Raw genomic sequence first — 19748 nt, 5'->3', positions numbered from 1 at the left:
GTGATCTGACATCCTAGCAACTTGTCTAACTCATCTAAGTCTCTGCACTCTAACGAATTTCACAATATCTGGTTCGGTGTATAACTGATATAGTTGAAAGTTGTATCTCCGACGCCATAGCCCATTTTCATTTACGGCCCCAAAAATCTTTCTAAATTTTTCTCTCAAAAATACCAAAAAGTCTTTCATCATTTTGAGATAAGGTCCATGTTTCTAAACCGGTCTTATTAAGATCTTGTATATTATATTGAGCTCTACTGCACGTTTTATATTTTTATCTTTTAAATGTTTCTGGAGACCGTGAACAGTTCTGTTTGCTAATGCTATGCGTCTTTTTATTTCGTCGCTTGTCGTGTTTGTTGCGTTTACTAGCGATCCAAGATATGTGAATTCTTTGACTTGCTCAAAGTTATGGTTGTTAATTTGAATTCTCTTTTTGATGTTTCGGGGGTTTTTAGAAACCAACATATATTTGGTTTTTCCCTCGTTTACCACAAGTTCTAATTCACTTGCCGAGTCCGCAAGCCTTGTAAAACACTGCAACATGTCTGTCATACTGCTGCCCACTAAAACTATATCGTCAGCGAATGCAAGAATTTGCATCGATTTAGTAAAAATAATTCCATTCATTCTAATATTTAATTGTCTGATTGCCTTTTCCAAGTCAATATTAAAGAGGAAACACGCCAGCGCGTCCCCTTGTCTTAGACCATTATTAATGTCAAAGAACGTAGAGTTTTCTCCTTTAAATCTAACGCATGACCTTACGTTTTTCATTGTTAGTTGGGTCAACTTAACTAACTTAGGTGGGATCCCAATGTCTATCATTGCATTATATAATGCAGTTCTTTTCACACTGTCATAGGCTGCTTTGAAGTCGACGAAGATGAAGTCTATGTTGTAACCTCCTTCAATATCGTTTATTTTTAGATGTTCGCTGAAATGTTGTCCCCATCTGTTAAGATCTGAGTTTTTATCGTGTAGAATTTCACCGTTAGTATCTTTACAAATTTTTAATCGTGGATTAAATTCTCGACGGCGATTATTTAAGGATTTGAAGTATTTCCTCGTTTCATTTTTATCGAATAAACTTTGTATCTCATTGAGAGGGTTCTGTTCGTATCCCCTCTTCTTACGTCGATGGTGTATCTCATTGAGAGGGTTCTGTTCGTATCCCCTCTTCTTACGTCGATGGATTCGTTTTTCCTCTTTTCTAAGACGTCTACATTCTTCTTTTTTTCTTCGTGTACAACCTGCGTCGATGTTTTTTTAATACGCTGCGTTCTTTCTATTTGTGGCCATTTCGCATTGATAATCAAACCAATGATTTCTTTTGTCTGACTTGGTTTTGCCCAAGATTTCAACCGATTTCTGTAACGTAATATCTCGTATATTTGCCCATAGTTGGTTAATGTCTTCTTCTTCTTTTACGTTTTTTGTCGTTATTTGATCTTCTATTTGCTGTCTGTATACATTTGCAATGTCGGGATATTTTAGTTTATTAATGTCGATTTTTTCTCTCCTTTTCCCGATCTCCTTTTTTAAATTGGATATTCTCTTTTTAAATCGTGCTTTAACTAAAAAGTGATCACTTTCTATGTTTGCTCCTCTAAAAAACCTAACGTCTAATAAGTAAGAGCAGTGTCTTGCATCGATAAAATTATATGATCTATTTGGTTAACCATTTCATTTTCAGATTTAAAAGTTTCTTATGTATATCTTTATGGGGAAATCGTGTACCAGCTATTACCATGTTCTTAGACACCGCAAAGTTATCATTCTGAGACCGTTATCATTAGAGTCTACGTGTAGGCTCTCTTTTCCGATGGTGGGCGAAAATATATTCTCTCTTCCGACTTTGGCATTAAAGTCTCCTGTTATTATTTTGATGTCATTTTTTGGGCACTCATCGTACTCTCGGTCTACTGCATCATAGAACATATCTTTTTCATCATCCTCTTTTTCTTCCGTTGGAGCATGAATGCTAATAATGCTAATGTTAGCGAACTTCCTTTAAGTCTTATTCGACATATCCTATGATCAATAGATTTGAAGACGATTACACTATATTTGACCTGGCTGCTTACAATAAATCCGGTATCAAATTCATGTCGGGTAGGATGTCCACTGTAGTAAATATTGCAGTTATTTTTTTTTCAGGATACCTGAGCTAGTCCACCTCATTTCCTGTAAAGCAATGATATCTGCTTTGGTTTTATTCATTTCTTGTATGAGCAGAGCCGTGGCTCTAGGCTGATAAAGGCTTCCTACGTTTTACGTGCAAATTTTTAAATGATTATCCTTATTTCGTTTGCGAGTTCGTCGTAGGTTAGACAGTCCGGATTCTTTCTTTGTAGCTATCATAACAAAAGGTTTTTTACAGGGTTGGGTAGTTAACCCAACGCCAAACCCCCTTTTCGGAGGGCCATTTCACCTGCTTTCGTCAGTTCCCGACCCAACTTTCCAACCGGGTTGGATACCGGATCTTCAGTTGGGTTGCTTGGTTTACAAGGGACACAAGCGTGAAGGTGAGAGTCGGATTTGAGTAGAAGTTGCTAATTGGAGTAAACTGGAATCAACTCCATGTTTTCGCATTCTACCCTTTTATCCCCCAATTGTAAAAATTATAGTGCAAAAATATGCATTTATTCATTCGCAATGAAGGATCTAAATGTAATTGAATTTATAAGATAATATGCCAGTTGATTTTAAAATTTCGGCATATCAATCAGTATTAAGCAATTAAGTCAGGTTATATAGGTATCTGGTTATTGATCGTGAAAGCAATCTTTAAAGTTTGTAAACTGGACTGTGAAAAACGATCTGTCCAAGTGATTAATGCTTGGTTTAGATTACAAATTGAGCATTTTATTCGCTATTATGAAATAGTTTATTACCCAGGAACTTAGTTTCAGGAGTTTTTGTTACTTCTCCTGGTTTCCTAAACTTACGTTAACCCGATCTTAGTTGCATCATCCACTTAATGCAATTTTTGAAAGGTATTATAAGAGTAAATTGATTTCTGTATACCTATACCTACTGTTAGTGTATGTTATGTTATTTTTAAAAATGTCCTCGCCATGATGTTGGCATTTTCTTATTAGCGAATTCTGCTTGTAATACTAGTAAGCAGAATCTGCTGCATTCATTTGAAAAGTTTGCTCAGCCTTTTGCTTCATTTCGTACTAGGGATGCATGCGGGACGGAAAGTGACGCGGGACGGAACAGCCACTGTTGCTGCGGGACGGAACTGGCACTTTGTCCCGCATGTCCCTGCTGAAAAACTGAACTTTTATTGTTATCGAAATGATTTGGTAATTAAAGTTATACAAGTATCTGCATTATATTGGCAACGTAAAAATATTTATAGAAATTAATAGGTTTTCTGATTTAATAATTAATATTAATATAAATTATTATAAAAAAGTGCCTAAACACGAAAGCAACAAGGAAGTTGGATCTTCTTCTGGGTCCTATAGAGCTGAGGACTGTCTTAAAATTTTGTGACGGTACAAGAAAAGGGTGCGCCTTGACGATGAACTGGATCGATATCGAGTAGAAGAACGAAAAGACAGTAACGTGAACATCTTATCTTGGTGGAAAGACAAGCGGAATAAATTTTCTACCATGGCATGTTTGGCCAGGGATAACCTATCAATTCTAGCTACGTTTGTCTCAGCAGAAAGGCTTTTCTCCAGAGTCGGCTTGACCATGAGGAAATAAAAAAGCCGGCTCAGCGAGGATTGAGTGGCTCCGATCCTTTGTATTCAGTAAAGAACAAAAGATATATATTTTTTAATTTAATTATAGAATACTTGTAGATATATATAAATGAAGATTTGTAAAATAAATGGATATTGAAATCAGTACTTTTTTGTAGAAGTGTGGCTTGTGGGTCTATTATATATAAAGTTTGTCTGTCCAATTAAGCCTTCACCAAATGGGACTTTTTTTTATTTTTAGTTTTATGAAAAAAGTTTTTCTTTATAAAGTTGTGCATGTTGTACCTTTATTGTTAACAATATCGACAATCATACACATATCATATATATATATATCATCCACAAACCGCAGTTGGTACATGTACAATGTACATACATTAAAGGAAAAAAGAGTATGACAAACGGTCTGAATTGTGTCAATAGACGTATCATTTCTTTTATTTTGTAAATTCTAATTAGCGATTAGACGTTTGCTGTCAAAAATTTAGTGGTTTGTCAGTGAATACTAGATTAAATATGGATGTATAGACAAATTGTAAATCAATACGAAATTAAAAAAAATAAAAATAATTAACATGTTATCAATAATAAAATAATTTAATAATATTACTCCCAAATTACACATAAAATTCCAAAATCCCATTTAAAATAAGAAAGCCCTCATCCATCTTCAGTCTAACCAAAAGTAATAATTAAAAAAATATTAAATTAGAAGGTGGAGCATTTTTTACCTACCTCCCACCCCGGTTTAAATTTTCAGAAATATATAATTGAATTTAACAACAGTAAAACAACTTAAACAGGAGAAACTTAAAACTAATAGCATTTTTTACATAATACATTGTACAAGAAAAGGTTGTAGAAACTGAAGTGATTATTATTAAATTTGTCTAATAATATAATTTTAATATTTAATTGTTAAGACAATTTGTAAAAGAAAAGATGCTCAGAAAAAATATAAATATTAAATTTGTCTTTATTCCATTATTATAAAGATGTATTTACTTATTTAGAAAATATAATTTAAGATAGCTTAGCGGGACGTGGGACATGGGAGGGGACAGCGAAAATAGCTGCGGGACGGGACAGATAGAAAATTGCTTTACGAGACAAGAGCCTGTCTTGCGTCCCGCTGTCGTGTCGCTGTCTATTTAGTAGGATGAGTGGTGCTTCCTTAATTTACCTCTTTTTGGTTGATGAATTGTTCCATTGGACTTCGTTCGTTCCTTAGACAAGGAAAGAGAGAGGACAGGTAACGCTGATTTAATAAACCTTCGCAAAGTGAGTCCAGTTTCGATGTGACCGACCATTTTTAGTGCCTGTACATTGCCCATTTCAGGTTTACCAGGTCTACTGATTTTTCAGTAGATCTACTGATTTCAACTTTTTACTGATCTACTGAAGCACTATATCGATCTACTAAAAAATCTGTAATGATAAAATCATGTTCAAAAGGTGATCAGGGGTGAGTTTTTAAGGGTAAAAAACGGTTTATTACGATTTCCGGCAAAACTGTCCTGTGGAAAAATTTAAATTTCAAAATTGTAGTTAATAAAAAGATTACACTTGTAACGATAAGACTACCAAAGAGAATTTAAATACTATTATAAAAATAATACCTCAATCAACCATGGGAGCTTATCGTCTATGCTTCGCCTAGCTCAGTATCTCAAGTGTGAGTTCGTCTTGTCTTAAACTAGGAATTAAACAATGAACCCTTAGCTGATAGCAAATAAAACAATTATTTAACTAATCATATTTATTAAAAAAAATAAACAAGCAATCAACCCTGCCAAGGCTTTACAATAAATAAATTTGGCCATACTTATGGCATCGATGGGTGATTGTGTGGCCTCCCAATTAGATGGTTAGGTCCTCCTGAGCTGCAGTTGTTCCATATTTGTATGGTCTCCAAATTAGGTGGTTAGGTCCTCCAATAAAGTCAATAAATTCTTCAATAATATCCCATAAAACCAATAAACTGGTAATACAGCCAAGAAATTCTTGAATACGGCCAATAAACTAAAATATAAGTAATAACTTGTATTAGAGACACATCAAAAGGGGTTTAACATCCTACTACTACTACTAAGGATTTCCACAGTTTTCACTGTCTTCCTTCCATCCATCCAATGGCGCTACAGCCCAAATCGGGCCTTGGCCTCCTTCAACAGGCTTCTCCAACCATCTCTATTTACCGCTGTTCTTTTCCATGAACGCGTTCCCAGGCAGTTCCTGGCATCCTCATCGACTTCATCTTCCCATCTCTTTTTAGGTCTTTCAACAGGTCTTTTACCCTGCATTCTTGCATTTAATAATTTTCTGGGGATTCTATTCTCATGCATGCGGACCACGTGCCCTGCCCATCGTAACTGTGTCTTCCTTCACTCAACCGTTTTCTCCAATTTTCCCTGTCATTCCAGTCTCCATCTCGCAGGGTTCTTTTCTCCATAGCCTCGTCAATTTCATCTCTGAATGACCTTCGGGGTCTTCCTCTCTTTCTTCTTCCAATCGGGCTCCATTCTGTGATTTTGTTTATCCAGCGTCCTCTGTTCGCTCTTCTGACGTGGCCGTACCAGGATAGTCTCTTCTCCTCTATATAGTCGATTATGTCTGATTGCACTCCGATTCTCCGCTTAATCTCTGCGTTTTCAATTCTGTCTCTTTTGTAAGTCTACAGCTTCTCCTCAGGAACTCCATTTCTACTGCTCTTATTCTACCTGTTTAACATCCTTGCCATTATACAAAATTACATGAAACAAATAGTAGATGGCAAGGATACAATGAAATATAATTATTATTACTCAGTTAAATTTTGTTACGATTCCTACATACATATAATCGAGTGCTTTCGAAAGAAATGAGGTTACGAATATTTAAAATGCTGTCAGAGTTATAGAATATAGATTATAATGAAAGTACTCACCCCAAGAGAATTCTGCAGACCATAAAATGAAGCTTATAATAATTTTTGCCTTCTTTTATAAATTTCAAAAACAGGCAAAAAATTATATTCCCACTACGTCAGAAAAGGTGATTGACAGAAAGTAGGAAGGGACTGCAATGAAGTTAGCACAGATGACATAGGACGTATGCCTATGATGGAACCAGCACTTCTGTCAACATAGAACAGAATATTTAGTCTACCGTACAAAAAGAGAGAGCGCGAATATTTATTCTACGGGACAGAAAGAGAGAGAAAAGAAAGACAGAGGGCGCCAACTACTTTTTGAAGAAAAAATAGTAAAAACGAATCTGAAGGCAAAGGAATTAATAAATTAATAAAGAAATTAAAATAAAATAATTATTTAAATATAAATTAATAAAGATGAAACGTTTATAACGTTACACACTTTTTTTACACAATCTCAAAATTTTTGCAAAAAATTCAAATAACCGAGCTTTGGATTTTTTTATTTTTATCTTCCACAAAAAAAACGTTTTTCATGAAATTTTGTGAAAACTTACGTTTTTATCTTCCAAACACACTGTATTTTTTTTATTTAAATTATTAATGTTTATTTATTTTGTTTTAATATCGAAAAAGCACCCTAACCTTCAATCGAAAAAACCCACGTCAAAATATCTGCTTTTTTAAAAAAGTCGGTACGCTTTTTGTTCGTTGAAATCTTTACTTTATGATTACTTTCTGATGGTGTAACAAATTATACATTACTATTTCGAATTTTCTCAAACAATCAAAAAAAAACTTTTTTGTCAGTTTTTTTTAAATTTTAGCTATTGCCGGTTTCAGGTCCCTTTTACTATTTTTTTGGTCTCAAAAATTATTGTCCCTGGCCTAATTTGTTTGGTGTTTTTCAAAGATATCAGATAAAACAAAAGCTCAACACTGTTTTTTTAATTTTGACGGAATGTCGTCAACTCCACAAAAATTTTAATTTTAAACTTTTCTCCTAGTTCCTCCTAGACATAATATAGCCTCTAGCATGTAACACAACATCTTTCATCAAAAACTCACAACATTTCTTGCAAAAACTAGCAGAAATAGATTGCAACTCCAACAATATGCTAGTCAGTTTTGATATTACCGTCTTTTCTCCAATGTACAATTGGAGAAAACTTTAAAAATAATAAGAGGCCAACTAGAGAGGGAGGATTAGCCATGGGCTCATCCTTATCTCCATTACTAGCAGATATATTCATGAAGTATTTCGAACATAATATTGTATATAAACAAGACAAACAACCCACAGTATGGTGGAGATATGTAGATGAAGTGTTCTGATGAACATCAATATCAGCAATAAAGAAGAATCAATCAAATTCACAATGAAACAAGAAAACAGTAACTCACTTCCTTTTCTGGATGACACATGGTATGCAACCAAAGGCTACAGAAAACCAACCCACTCCAACAGGTATTTAAATTACCACTCCAAGCACAACGTAAACATCAAAAAAGGAATTATCAAATCCTTATATGATAGAGCCCGAAGCAACTGCTCTAATGAAGATGCTATAATGCAGGTAAAAAAAAAATACTAACAAAGGTTCTGACTAAAAATGAGTACCCATTGTCATTTATAAACAAGGAATTCCACATGATTGAAGAAAGAAAACAACACCAGAAGTAATCCAGAAACATACAAGAAGGGACTCAAAGATGATAACAATACCATGTGAAGAGGGTAGGAAGCAAGTACAACATCACAAAACCAACACACTGAGGTCCATCCTGTCAAAAACCAAATCCAATAACACACAAGAAAGATAAAAAAACTGCATCTATAAAATACGCTGTGAATGCAGCCATTTTTACGTGAGAGAAACCGCAAGACCACTAAGTGTCAGGATAGACGAGCATGAAACATACATCATGAACAGAGACTTCGATAAATCCCATATATGTAAACATGCCTGGTACAACGGGCACAGGCCACAATGGAAAGATGCATCAATAATCATGAAAGAAAGAGACATGAAAAAGTGAATAGTCAAAGAAGCGGCCCTCATCCTACTCAACGAAGTAAAATGTGTAACAAATCCATCAGCAGAATGCAGCAGGCTTTGGTTGCGAATACTAAAAGAAGAAGTCAACAACAAGAATATACTACCAATAGCGGAGTAATAGGAGGCCGAAAAACATCACATATGCAACATACAATGCACATATTAAACACAAACCTATTTTTTTACTTAATTTAACAACAAGTTGAGTACTTACGATACAGTTTTTTACATAAACATATAGCACAAAACAGTCCAAATTTGATATTTCTAGGGTAAAAACACCACCCTCAAATATTGTACAGCCATTATATGCTGTTGCCTACAAGATCGAGGTCTAGCATGTCAATTCTGAAATGACATAACCAATAACAAAATCTGTGGTTATACATTTTTCAGAATTTGTATAATAATCTTTTTTGAAAACGATTTCCGGAGTAAAAATCGAAACGTCAAACATTTGTTAATTAAAATGTGATTTTCATTATATTCAATAATTGTGGCTTAATCCCATATAAACGTAATATTTAAATTAGACATAGGTACCACAAGAAAGTAGTTTCAGAAGCTTGTTAAACTTTTCTCTTAAGAGGAAGCTGGTATACTCGAAACATATTTATCAAGTTAACAGTAGTCTATGAAAATTTAAAAACTTTGTTGTGTTTTTCTGTTTTAAATTTCCACCAAGTAAGCGTTAATCTAATAAATAGTTTCAAAAATATAATCTTTAAATAGAAAATGTTTTTGAAACGTCTAGAAATGTTTTCCTTCTCCAAATTTCATTCTATTTATGACACGTGACATAATACTAACATGTGCTACTTGTAAAACCAATAAACAAAATTGGATTTTTTTAATCACCAAAACTAACTTAATGAAGCTCCATCAAAACATTTAAATCCCATTACGAAATCAAAGGGGCAACCAAAGTCCAAACAACAAATCGTCGAAAACAAAGTAATTTTACTTTTTCTAAGATTGTTTATATATTGTCTCTGAAAAGTAAAAAATCAAATTAATATGTCTATGAAATTTTGATGAATTATTAGTAATTATTTTTATTTATGATTGATACGTAACATTTTATATAACAGTTCCAGTACAATAATAGTCCAGTAGTCAGAGATTTGATATGTAAAAACTAGACAAACAAGCTAAATCTTCCTGAGAATGTCAATTTTGAGACTCTGAACTTTGACTGAGACTTTGAAAAAAGATTCAAAAAAGTATGCCACTCCTACCCATGGACTTCCCCCTAAACCCCCACTTGTAGGGGTGGAAAACGTAAAACATGAATTTACCAAGAGTCTGTACGCCATAGAGAAAAAATGTTTGAAATAAGAAATATAGCTGAGATAATTTTCAACAAAACTGAGTATTAGCCCTTTTTGTGTAGAATGACCAACAGAAACAAGGCTTGAAGCAATCTGCGATTTTGCCTGTCAGTTACGCGCACGAAATCATTTTTTGCCACAAATAAATTTAGTTTTTATAAAGCTCTTAAATAAATAAACGTTGCGTAACTTTTTGTTATTTTTGGTGATTCTCATGATACCAATAAAATTTCTCACTTCCTTTGACCGGTCGCTGTAAAACTATTGTTATGAGTCTAATCTTCAAAACCTATAACATGAAAATTTAGATTTTGAGTTTTGCCAAGAAATATGACATTTGAATCATGCCTAAAAACGCTGAATTTAAACTGTCATATTAAAAACGATCTCACGTCACGGGAAATGCTTCCACGAAGACGGCATTGGGTTTAATTTGTAGCTGAAGTTATATAGTTTTGAAAAACGTGCTTGCGAAATCGAAAAGAAGCAGTTTTAAACGTTTTAGATCGTTTGTATTGTGGAAATAAATTCAGCGTTTTTTAGGCATATTCCAATCTCTCTGTTGCCAAAACTCAAAATCGAAATTTCATGTTATAGGATTTGAAGATTAGGCTCTAACAATGAAAATTCCATAGTAACTGGTCAATGGAAGTGATAAACTTTGTTGATATCATGAGAATCGTAAAAAATGGCAAAAATCTCGCAACGTTAATTTGACAGCTTTATAGAAATAGAAAGTAACTTTATTTGTGGCAAAATGCAAAAATTGGATACCAAAGTTGCTCTGTTCTCCTTTAAAACGCTTTTTAAATTTTGTCAATAGGGCACTCTGATCAAAATATATCGAATTTTTAGCGTCTAGTTGATAAAAATTGTATTTATTTCTCGCGCCTGGCGTTAAAAATCGCCGGTCTCGTCAAAAGTTGTTTGTGAGAGAATGGTTCATTCTACTGAAAAAGTGCTAATAAACATTTTTTTACAACGTACAGATTCTTAGTAAATCGAAGTTTTCCGTTCCCTACCTACAAAGGGGGGTTTTAGGCGGGAGCCCGGGGGTAGGAGTGGAAAACTTTTTGTACCTTTTTCGGGTCCCAAAATTGACGTTCTCGGTAAAATTCAGCTTGTTTGTACGATTTTTGAGGTTAAGTGGCATTTTCGTCTCTGTCGACTGGACTATAAATGTTATATAATAATATAAAATAGCTATAACCACAGGTTATCTCAATTGGTACGTTTGGTAATTAATATTATAATTTTAATTAACCACAATTATATAATTAGAACTATGTACTTTATTTACCGTTTCACCTTGTAGGTTTTAAGCCATTTTCTAGGTATGTACAAGTTTTGTTCTACCTGGAAGCCAAAACGTCAGATAAACAAGTTCCAGTCTTACGTTTTAGTTACCATTATATATTAATTACAAACGTTTCACAAACACTTGTTTCCAACTATTTGTAGCCTCGCAAATGCAGTCTTTAGACTTTTGTGGCTGTTGCCCAACATCTGCAGTCCTCGGTGGCCTGGACCTAACGAACACTCCAGCTCCAAGCAGATCGATCTTCAATCACTCTTCGTCATTTCAAGTCCCAGCTAGGATTTTCTTCAATACCGTCGATCTAAAAAGACCAGGACTTTCTCGATATATTCTGCCCCCTCGAGTTTATCGGTAAAGTTTCTTCACTAACAGTTCTTGTAGTATCTTTTCCATGTGCTCTGACCAGAATCTTTATCACTTGTATCCGGTCAGGTTTTCCTATTGCCAAATATTCCATTGACATTAGTAATAATGAAGGATAAATTATTCTTATTGTTCTTGTTTGTTGAACAAAACAATAACACAAAAAAAGTAAATATTTTTAATGTTATACGAGAAAGGAGCATTTATTTGTCTACAAAACAACGAAAAATGTGTTACTTGTACCTAAGTAATAAGACTCTTACTGAATACAAGTTTTATACAATATAGTAAGACAAACAAAACAGCTGGTGTATATCATTTACATTAGTATTATTTTCCTCGTCATAAATTAAGTCTTTGTTATAGAAATATTCGTGTTCAGCTGATTTTTTAAGAATTGTCCTTAAGTGTTATGCATTGTTTAATTGTTTTGTTGGAATAAAAAAGTTAATGTAATTCTGTATCCTGTCACTTTTCTAGTTTTTGATTTTAGGTGATTTATTTTCAGACATACTTCCTCTAATTCGATCCCCATAACCCTTTCTTCTTCCATTTAGTTAATTTGATATATCTTCGAAAAAAAAATCGTAAGTAGAGGAGGCATTGAAATAAAAACTTCGTTGGTTGAACTGTTAGTCACTTCAACACAAGAATGTATAATATATAACCTAACATAAGAATTTTAAAGTATCTTCTAAACTTTCTTTTTAAAGTAAATGAGAAGTTTAAAATAAGGTTAAGCCTTTTTGATACTTTATGGCATGTGAAAGATAATTATTTGTCAAGACATTAAACGTAGTTAAATTGTTTTCAAAAAGATTATTTAAAAAAATAAGAAGTTATTGTAACCTATAAATGTTTGCCAATTGACCTTTTGTTTCACCAATTTGACAGATAACTTACTTGGCCTCGATCTTGTAGGCAAATAATTGAGGTAAAACATTCTAAGGGCGGTGTTGCACCCCCGGGCTGATACCAAATCGTGATTTTTTTGTTTGTTAATGTAGTTGTAAATTACGTATCTCTGACCTTCTATTTATCCCGTAATGTTGCTTACTTCTTTTTTTATTATTGGTAACCAGAGCCTGTTATATTCTATTAATGGGTTAGCTACAAATTTTTCTTCATTAATCAAGATGAGGGCTACTTCTTTGATTTTTCTGATTTTGCTGTCTGTTTCTATCATGACTATTGACGCTTCTTTCCATTGTACTCTGTGCTCATTGTCCCAGGCATATTTGTATATCTAGAATCTGTCAAAGTCTGTGTTTTTTATTTATGATTCATGGTCGTTAATCCTGACACTTAGTGGTGTTGCGGATTCTCCAACATAAAAATTGTTGTTGTTTTTGATGATTCTGGTTTAGTAATTTCTTATGTATAATGGATTTCATTACTTTCTTTGATAATATCTCTATACAGTACATCAAAATCTATACTTTATTGGTTGTAATAGTTTTGTTAAATCGTAATAGTAGCTTAAACAAATAAAGCGTTCTTTAGTCGGATATGATTAGCTTAGCTTTCTAAGATACTTTTATAACAGCATTCTCTGTTATTTTCTAGATACAAGGCGAAAGATGTGCTGGGCGTGTCCAAATGGTAGCTAATTCGATAGCATGGATGGCGAGGAATCTTTCATTCGATGAAAATTTCGTATCGCCTTTCGCAGAGAGTGCTTTTGCCAATGGTATTAATACAATAGGTAAGTTATCTAATAAGCAAATAGTTTATAATGAGTGATAATCTTTGAATATTTGTTTGTGCGAAAACTTTTATCTACGATATTTTTTTTATTTTACAAATTATATAAACAGACAAAAAATAAAGAAGGATTAAGCAGTTGGATGAGATGATATCATTAAAGAACTGTGAACAGCATTAGGAAAGATATGAATCAGTTAGCTCGCCAAATTTCTGAATGTTGACCGAAAGCGTACAAGGGTAGAAGTTCGTAGGTATTTTGTTTTGGCAAGACGTATGTCACTGAAAGATTATTTTCCCTAAAGAAAAGTATTAAGTCGAATCTATGGAGCGAATCTACGAATGGCAATGGAGTGTGGAGAAGACGATACAACTTAGAACTTTGTAAAATATACCAGCCACTAGATATCTTAAAATATATTAAGATAGGACGTCTGAGGTGGATAGTGCATGTCATGGATGGAACAAAATGACCAGATAGAAAAACGCTCTTTGATAGATCCTTTGGTCAGAGAAGAAGAGGAAGACCTAGTATAAGGTTCCTTGATAACATCGGTGAATTCCGGAGAAATATGGGAATACATGCTTGGCGGCGGAAAGCGATGGATAGGGACGACTGGAGAAAAATTCTTGAGGAGATTATTACCCACACAGGGATATAAAGCCAGAAAGATGATTATGTCCCTGCACAAAAATCTCATGTTATCATTAAAACAATAGATGATTATTCACTATTTTGGGCTTCGTCCGACTATATTTATATATTTCCTTACCTTATCTACCACTAGAAGCTGTGGAGGTCCGGTGTAATGTAACCATAGCAAGGAAATAAAAAAGAAAAAATAAGGGGTAGTTAGCCTAGAAAAGAGTAATAATTATTTAAATAACTATTATATATTCCAAATTGAATAAAGAACAAATAATTCATACTTAGTTAGTAACATAGGCAATGTATACATTTCACATTAAACAAAGATTGAAAACTCGACCTAGTTTAAGTGTATTACACGAGTCTCAAATATCAGGTCGCCACGGTTATTTAAAAGAAAAAAAAAACGTTTAAAAAACATAGACCTTCGCTGGAAAATAACACGGGGACTCAGTCAGCAAAAAAATAAAAAACTCGACCTTGGTACTACGATCGGAAATTGAGCATACGGGCTCATAAAAAACGAACGAAGCGGGCCAGAGGCGAGCAGTAAGAACGAGGCACCTGAGAGTGCTCCACAAAGAGAAGCACGGGCGATCGAGACAATACGCAGCCAGGGAGCGCGCTATTGTAACTCAACGGGGTAGTGTACCGTATAAGTGCCTGTATCTGGAGTTTCGAAAGTTCGTGATAGCGCGAGGTACTTCAGACTGATCTTGAATTCCTGTAGGATTGGAGGCGTATTCATTAGCTAGAGCCTAAATACGCGAAGGTAACTAAGATCTATATACTAACCCAAGCAATATATAATAATACGGATTGTCCACCCTTTAATTTCTTGCTTTGTCTCTTCTCATCTCCCTTCGCGCCTGATCGAATCATTATTGTTCATAACTGATATCTTGTTATCTTAGTTGTAGTATACAGTCTATTTAATACATTGTAAACTCGAAATTTGGTTTTATTGTTCTTCCCGGCCGTTACAGGCAGAGACTAGAAGAGATACACATTCTTCGCTTATGCAGTTCTCCGGCTTCTAAATCAAGCCCATAGACTCAACTCTTTACAGGACCTGAGACCCAGAAGTCCTTAATCCCCTTTCTCCCAAATCTCCCTACCCTCTTGTAAATCCGCGAGGGCGAAACCAGTCAGCTCAGACTAGTGGAACCAGTAAGCCTTGCCCGCTCGCAGGGATAAGTATCCCCTAAGAATTGTAGACGCATCCAAGGATTTTGAGACAGGCGTCTTTTACAATGATGACAGCAGCATTTATCAGAATGGTGACAGTAGGGTTCCTGCGAATATTATAATCGGTTCTCCAATTATTTACAGTGGATCCCCCCCAATTGTAACAGTGGTGACAGCGATTTATTAGGCCGGTTTAAAGGGCAAGATAAAATAAAGCTCTAGAGCAGTGATTCTCAACCTGGGGGCGATCGCCCCCCGGGGGCGATTTGAGATATTCAGGGGGGCGATAGAGCGAAGGGGGCGATATGGGGGGCGACAGAGAAAAGGGGGCGATAAGGGGGGCGTTTAGCATCCGGAAAACGAGAAATGGGTAAATGAGAAAAATAATAAAAGAGAAAAAAAAATACAATACTTTCGATCGGATATCCATAGGATAATAAAAAGTAAATATGTATACCAATGCAGGTAATAATAACACAAACATCTCGTCTAGTCACAGAGAGCTATGAATCATAATACAATTTAATTCTATACATTATTGTTATAATTATACATTATAACGAATTCTGCATTTTCCTTTGATCGAGCTTTCGTATTGTGCGATCATCCACACAAAAGAGAAAGAGAGAGAAGTGGGATAAGAATGATGAGAAGTAGGTACCGCTCCTGCCGATCTGACTCGAACAAAAAGCGAACGGCCGAGGTTGTCGTCGCCTCAAATGCGGAGTCTTTCGTTCCCGAGTTTTGTATTGTGGTATATAAAGTTGTTTTGTTTCAACTGACAGTCATTGTGTTCAGTGAGTCAAAAAGTGCCAAGCCGCACACAATTGGAGAAGAACTCATCCTCCCAGCTGTCAAAGAGATAGTTGATACTATGTTGGGACCCAGTCAGGCCGGCCAAGTAACAGATGCAGTTCCTCTCAGCAATAATACTGTCTCCAGAAGGATTGATGAAATGGGAGCGAATGTCGAAGATATTCTCTGCAACAAATTGAAAAGCAGAGAGTTTACTATGCAACTTGACGAGAGTACCCTGAGTGACAGCACAGCTTTGCTGCTGTCATATGTCCGATTCATTGACGACAATGGAGAAATAGCTAAGGAAATGCTGTTTGTTAGAAGTCTGATTACTGATACAAAAGGATCTTCCATATGAGGTCGTTAAGAGATTTTTTGAGGAAAAAGAGATTCTCTTATTAAATATGATCGCCTGTGCTACTGACGGTGCAGCAGCAATGACAAGACGCCATCGGGGATTTATTGCACATCTGAAACAAGCAGTACCTGGAATTTTGTGTTTTCACTGCGTCATTCACAGAGAGCATTTGGCTGCCAAGAATTTGAGTGGGAGGTTGCACGATTCTCTTCAACTTGTCATAGATGCGGTAAATAAAATTAATAACCAAAGAATGATCGAATATTTCGTACACTTTGTGAAGAAAATCATGAGATATTTAATACATTGCTAGTACATATGGAAGTCCGCTGGCTTTCTAAAGGCAATTGCTTAAGGCGGTTCTTCAGCCTCATGGATACTGTTATTGAATTTCTTAATACTACTGACCCCACACTGAGTACAGAACTACAAGAGAAGCGAAATGACATCGCTTACTTATCAGATATTTTTCAAAAATTAAATGAAATGAACCTGCAACTACAGGGGAAGAACATAAATATGGCCAAAGCGAAGGGAGTAGTCGGAGCATTCATTGACAAACTATCTATTTTTGAAGAAAATATGCAGAGAAGAGATCTGACTAAATTCCCCAACTTGAAATCTTCTTGTGTTGATTCTGAGGATCTTCAAACATACTGCCTTCACCTTCAAACACTAAAAGAAGATCTGCAGTCCCGATTCCAAGATTTGGCTAGTCTGAAAGTGCCAACTTGGTTTATCAATCCTTTCAGCGTGGAATTTTCAACGGTATGTCCTTCTCTTCAAGAAAACTTGATTGATTTGAGACATGATGTTGAAATTGAAAGTTTGTTTCGGGAGTGTGGTACGAAAGATTTTGGCCGAGGATAAAAGAAGTGTATCCAATCTTGTGGAATGCAATCAAATTATTTTTATTGGCATTCCCCACAACATATCTAGTGGAGAAAGGTTTTAGTTCTATGTGTATATTGAAAAACAGACAAAGAAATAGGCTCGACATAATAGAAAGAGGGGATTTGAGGTTGTTATTAACCAACATTGAGCCAGACATAAAGAAATTATGTGAGGGACACCAGGCCCAAGGAAGCCATTAACAATTATTTTACACACATATAACCATTTATCATTTTACGAAATGTAAAAATAAATAAATATGGATACTTACCTTTTGTATAGATGATTCATTATTTGTTTCAATTTAATTGGGGGGGGGGGGGCGATTGTAGTATTCATAACTGGTGAAACCTGTCTAAGGGGCGATCATGGGAAAAAGGTTGGAAACCACTGGTCTAGAGGCTATAAGTTGGTTGTCCTAATAAGTGTATCAAAATAAGATAACCTATGGGTAAACCTCGTCTATTAACAAATAAATAAAATTGAATATTACGATCACACCACGCAAGAATCTTGTTTTTGTGTAAACAATTTTCTATTGTTATAATTGCCTTGATGATTCATGTATTCACTGATTTAATAATTAATAGTTCAACAGTTAAATATATAACTTTGTGGTACTGAAAACAAAGCTATGAGCAATTTTATTATTTCAATTTTCCTTATTGTTAACGATTAATTTTTATTGTTATCGAATTTGAATTATAAGCTATTAGGTTCAAAAATAACCCAAGACCCAAACTATAATAATTATGGTCTAAGATACAGAATAATTTAATAGCTCAGTGGAAAAACGAGGTACGTGACTTTTCTGTTAAGTTTGGTTTTTATAAATAAAGCAGGTGGTAATACAATACGTGTATTTTAAACTTCTGCTGCTTGCTCGGCAATTCTAATGTCTTATAGTAACGGATATTCTAGTTGTTTATGAAAGTATGTTATGTATATGCAAAATATAATTCTGCAGTGGAAGAAGGAATATAGTCCGGGTATTATGGGCGCACGGGCTGGGAAAAATATCATTCCAAATGTTTGCACAATTATATACCGTTGCGTTTCGGGATATATAGGCTTGGCGAACGTCTAAACGTTAACGTTCTTAACACATGAATTATTTCTTACCCATAAACTAAATCTTGTCTTAATCGAAAAAGTTTACCACGGGAACCTACTTATTTATAACAATTTTTCAACAAATATTTTTTAAACCGATTATTTATCTTTTCGTTTATAATAAACGGGTTCCCGTATGGTAACTTTGGGTAAACTTTTTACTGTAACGTTTTAAGATCATAATATTTCAATTAAAACAAGACTAAGCTTGTGAATAAGAAATAATCAGTCTATGTATATATCTGTGTAAAACTCAAAACAGTGCAGAAAAGGAAAGCACAATCATACGACCTACGCATGCTGAAAGACCTTGATACAAGGATGAGAGTCCAAGCCACGTTAAACGAGCAAGTGACTGCAATTAGAGACGAATCGAACGAAGAACAAACGATCAAACATTACAGAAATAGTGCAAAATGTAAAGGATAAACACTTAAAGACAGATAGAGTAATGAAGAAAAAATCATTGATGATAGATGAGATCCTGAAACTAATGGACTAGAGAAGAGATGTCAAAAATGACCCAGACAAATATAAAACCATAAATATATTAATAAGAACGAAAATCAGAGAAGCGAAAGAAAAAGAAGCAAGGGAAAGATGCGAAGAAATTGAGACTCTGCAGTCAATGTACGATAGCCACAATGTACATATAAAATTTAAAGAACTCACACGGGGACTAAGACGAATGCAGAAAGGAAATATAACTGATTCTGACGGAAACATCATCTTGGACACACAGAGTAAAATAAGAACGTGGAAAGAATATCTATAAAAACTATTTGAAGACCAAAGAGATAACACCTTTGAGCTAGAAGAAGAGGTAAATGATAGACCAAGAATATTACAGCAAGAAGTTTACTTCGCAATAACACAGTTAAAGGATGGCAAAGCGGGAGGCCCTGATAATATACAAGCAGAACTACTCAAACTAATGGACAACGAATCAATAGCAATAATCGCAAAGATATTCAACAACATATACCACTCTGGAGAAATACCGACAAAATGGCTAAAATCTGAGTTTATTGCACTTCCAAAAAAACCAGGAGCCAAAAATGCGAAGATTACTTAACGTTCATCTCATATTTTTTGTTTTCTTAAATTCGATGTCCAATCTAATGAAATATGGCTTCGAAAAACGCTAAAATCTCTGAAATTTTTCTCTGATCCTTGTATACTTACACTTGCCCGATGATCAAGTCATATTAGCGATTGTCAAGGTGGATCTTAAACATATTGCACGAAAATTACATGAAGAATATAAAAAACGGCCTGGAAAAAAACGGAAAAAAATATAAAGGTCTGGAAATTAATTTAAAATGAAATGTTGTCAGCT

At 34.7% G+C, this 19748-nt stretch overlaps 1 protein-coding gene across 1 annotated transcript in view; it reads left to right on the top strand.

The window, feature by feature from the left end:
• The window catches only part of LOC140432507 (protein phosphatase PTC7 homolog), a 91915-nt gene that overhangs the window by 60018 nt on the left and 12149 nt on the right, over positions 1–19748 (top strand). The window contains exon 4 of the mRNA XM_072520431.1: positions 13272–13410. Coding sequence (XP_072376532.1) covers positions 13272–13410 — 139 coding nt within the window. The remainder of the gene's footprint in view (positions 1–13271; positions 13411–19748) is intronic.

Source organism: Diabrotica undecimpunctata, chromosome 1 (assembly GCF_040954645.1).
Source record: "Diabrotica undecimpunctata isolate CICGRU chromosome 1, icDiaUnde3, whole genome shotgun sequence".
NCBI lineage: Eukaryota > Metazoa > Arthropoda > Insecta > Coleoptera > Chrysomelidae > Diabrotica > Diabrotica undecimpunctata.
Note: the sequence above shows the minus strand (reverse complement) of the source record. Positions and strands in the feature narration are given on the sequence as shown.